The 3,687-nt window shown below is 39.8% G+C and overlaps 2 protein-coding genes across 3 annotated transcripts in view; both read right to left on the minus strand.

Annotated features, from left to right (window-relative positions):
• The window catches only part of LOC116669657 (glycoprotein endo-alpha-1,2-mannosidase), a 4,355-nt gene extending 3,756 nt beyond the window's left edge, over window positions 1-599 (minus strand). Inside the window, exon 1 of one of the 2 annotated variants that reach the window (XM_032499597.1) lies at window positions 375-599. The gene's annotated coding sequence lies outside the window, so the exon portion shown is untranslated. Of the gene's footprint in view, window positions 1-180 lie in introns of both variants that reach the window. The other variant, XM_032499596.1, reaches the window with a different exon arrangement.
• A 1,363-nt stretch (window positions 600-1,962) lies between these two features.
• Window positions 1,963-3,687, minus strand: part of LOC116669662 (serine/threonine-protein phosphatase PP1-beta catalytic subunit) — a 13,982-nt gene continuing 12,257 nt past the window's right edge. The window contains exon 8 of the mRNA XM_032499614.1: window positions 1,963-3,635. Coding sequence (XP_032355505.1) covers window positions 3,531-3,635 — 105 coding nt within the window. The 3' untranslated portion in view covers window positions 1,963-3,530. The remainder of the gene's footprint in view (window positions 3,636-3,687) is intronic.

The raw sequence follows: 3,687 nt of genomic DNA on the forward strand, positions 1-3,687 counted from the left end.
GAGAGAGAGAGAGAGAGAGAGAGCTAGCTACATTGTGTTAAATGACTGCACACTAGCGGAAGTGCAGTCAGAAACAAACCAGTTACACAAAGCTAACTGTGCTATAGCTACTAGCATACAGTTCAGCGATGCCTAAAGACAAAATGAACAAGCTAACAACGTTAGCTAACGCAACGCTACCTGTATTGATGAACTTTAGACTTGTCAATAGCAGTAGCAGTAGCTGTAGTTACCCTCCGACTGTCAAACACTTCGCTCGTTTTCCTATTGCATTGAAATACAGTCTCTAGTGTTAAACCCAACCAGTCCTATCAGCTCGGGCGACCCTTCATGAATTATTTCGTTTTATGAAAATGCTGAGGACGGGACACAACCTGCACTTGTGGTTCGGTTTAGCTTGTCCCGGAAAACGTCGCAGATCTGTAAACGCTTCGAGGGCAGGGACCGCGCAGTGACTGTGTCCCATCCATGATGGATATGGAGCTGATGTCACGCGCTGCGTCCTGTTCCGTCAACAACAGTCCCAGGAGCAGTGTAACTGAATCACAGTGATACACGGCGCCCCATTCGTCTGGGAAGGTGTATTGTACGAAACCATCCTCACCAAAAGGACCAACAAATTGAATTTTTTTTGTACATGTGTATATTATTGTTTGTATATTAGCATTATAACATTCCTGTTTCAAAAAAATACATTTCAAGTTTTTTTTTGCAGTGGTTGCTAACAACAACTGAAAATAACATGTTCATCTCCATCATCAGGCACAACGGTAGGTGAAGCAGACTGCAAATTTATTACAAATTAATATAGACACATATGGACACAAAATATTTGTTTGCACAAACTAAGTAAAAAGAAGTGTCATTCTTCCTTCTAGATTGATTTATTATTCTGTTAGTGTATATCTAAAGCATTTCTTGTCTTATAATTTTTCTTCTTCTTGTTCAAATAAAAAACGTTAATGCTCAATATGTCTTTGACCTTTGGCAATCATGAAACATCATGCCAATAGGGTTTTTTGATTGAACAATTTGATGGATCATATTTGTTTTAATATTTCTGTTTATAATATTCCATAGTTGTTTGAAGAGTTCTAAACCAAATATCTTATGCAGACTCACATTTGACAATGGAAAAACCACAGCCACTGAAGTTTTCTGGGCGCATAAAGAAGACAAGAAGGGTTCTTTCCTACCAGACCCCCTACTTTCTGATGTCTGAAGACGATGATGATGTGATGATTCCAGATGCAGTGGAAGCACAGGATGGACAGGTTTCTGCAAGACAGGCTATTGGTTCACATTATGCATACATTTAACAGACATGATTACTCGTTTTTTTGCAGAAAGAAAAGTACATGTTAAAATTAATACATTTAAATGCTTTCCGCAGGACAACTCCACATTTAGCTCAGAGAGGATCATCTACTACGCTCTCCTCTTTCTAAAAGTGGGACTGTGGATCACTTTTGCTTGGATCTTGTCCTATCTCCACCTGGGCGTTCCATGTTTTCTCCTGCCACTGATCTTGTGGTTGTACTCCGGGCCGATGCACAGAGCTCTGAACTGGGCCAAGAAGCGTATATCTAGATGCATGCATGCGTAGATGCATTCAGTTGTTTTATAACACGCAATGACAATAAACCATGATTTGATAACTGTCACACTGGGTCGAATGACACATAAGCAGAAAAGAAAAAGAGTTCCTCTGCTTTTCAAGAATACTACCAGTCAAGACACTATCAGTTGAATGTTGAGATTAAAAAAAATAATAAGTGTAGAAGGAATCACAACTTTGCAAGGTCTTAAATTTCTTGACAGTACAACGACATTCATTCATGGAAAGGCATCAGTAAACACAACATCCATTTTGGTTTACATCCATTTTATTGAATTCATAGACTTTCAAACAAACTTGTACAAATTGCAAAACAGCTTTTGGTAACACCTCAATTTTTTTGTATCAGTATGAGGAAATAAATTAGTGATTAGAAAGTAAACAATGTGAATAGATAATATAGAACAGAAAGAATAATACCACAAAGAGCAAAAAAGAAAGAAAGAAGCAACTGTTTTCTACGGAGTCAAATGCATCTCATTTACAGTAGACTTAAGTTGTGTCATTGTGGTGACTGACATTTTGTAGTAGCAATGCAATGAAAGTCCCATCCTGAGCTGTCTTTTTTGAAATACACATTGGATTTGTAATACTTTGTACTGTACTACTGTATTTATACACCAGGTGGCATCACTATCACACAGCAGAATGGCAGGGTCCTGCCACCCACTTCTCCAGTTCGCATACTCAGTACCAGAACAGATTGGACCATGTGATAAGATGATAGCTGGCCTTTTACTTTCCAAGAGCCAACTTCCTTCATTTTGTAATGTTGTGTGCGCTATAAACACAACACTAAACAATTCAAATACTGTGGAACAATTTTTGAAACTTGCTTTTTATTTATTTTATCCTTTTAAAACAGTGTACGGCTTTACTTAGATACATTACACATCTGCAAAATTGCCAACCAGTGGTGTTAGATATTTTCTACCCTTATGTGCTTCTTCATACAATGACGAGGAAAGGACAACTTTATAAGCACTTTAAGTACACCATGTATCCAGTATGCCTGCAGGTAAAATACTGACCACAAGTGACTCATGGTATTTGTTAAACGTCTGTGCATGGACATTAATCTCTCAGCATCTCTTACTACAAATCAAGAGGATTATATGGGGGAAATTATCTTGATGAGAACAAATAATAAATAGACCCAGAAAAAATGTTAATACCACCTCTGTGTGAGGAGGGGCATGCTTTTGAGTGGGTGTGGAGTCGAGGCACAGGGAGGCATAACGGAGTGGAAGAATCGATGCCCAGAGGGCGTTGTGTTTGGACAGAGCGTGTCCACTGCCAGCAGCATCCGATCAAGCCAGTCTCTTCACATTCTTTGCTACTCATTGGGAGGTGCACTTTTTTTCACTGGTTTAATATATAAAATGTGCGCCTGCACAACAACCACAAGAACACTGCATATGCTGTGATGTGTTTAAACTGTTAAACGGAACCCTTAGAAATGTTATTTGTCTACAGATGTAGACCTTAGTATCATTGAAACACTTTGGAAGAAGTCCCTCTACTTTAAGAGAGATCGAGGCAAAAACAATGTTCAATCTGTTATGTGTACTTGTCCTCTAACTCAGTCCCTTTGGCGCTCTACACAGAGACGACACAGAACCTCAGACAACCTTAAATGGCATTGGAAGTAAAACCACAAAAAAGATCATCGGTTAATAATATCAAAAATACCAACAAACAGGCAACAAAAAAAGAAAACAGATTGGTCACAGCAAATGTATGTACACATACACATTAAGAAAGAGCTATCAGTGGAGTTGGGGAGGGGGTGGGTGGGTGAGAAAGATTTGGGGCAATTAGATAAGCCCTGTATCTTCACTATACAGGGGAGTTACAGGGGTTGCCGTAATGGGGGGTGGAGGGGGGGGGGCGGGGAGCCACAGCTTCACGTTCACCTCTTCTTGGGGGCTTGGGTGGTGCGGGGTGGGGTGACAGGCCGACCAGAATTTACACCACCATACTGATACTTGGCTTTCTTCTCTGAGGGCTTTAGGATCTTTGAATAAAGAAACACAAACACAGAGACACACAGAGAAAAGATGCATGTG

This window comes from Etheostoma spectabile, chromosome 20, assembly GCF_008692095.1.
Source record: "Etheostoma spectabile isolate EspeVRDwgs_2016 chromosome 20, UIUC_Espe_1.0, whole genome shotgun sequence".
In the NCBI taxonomy this organism is placed as follows: Eukaryota; Metazoa; Chordata; class Actinopteri; order Perciformes; family Percidae; genus Etheostoma; species Etheostoma spectabile.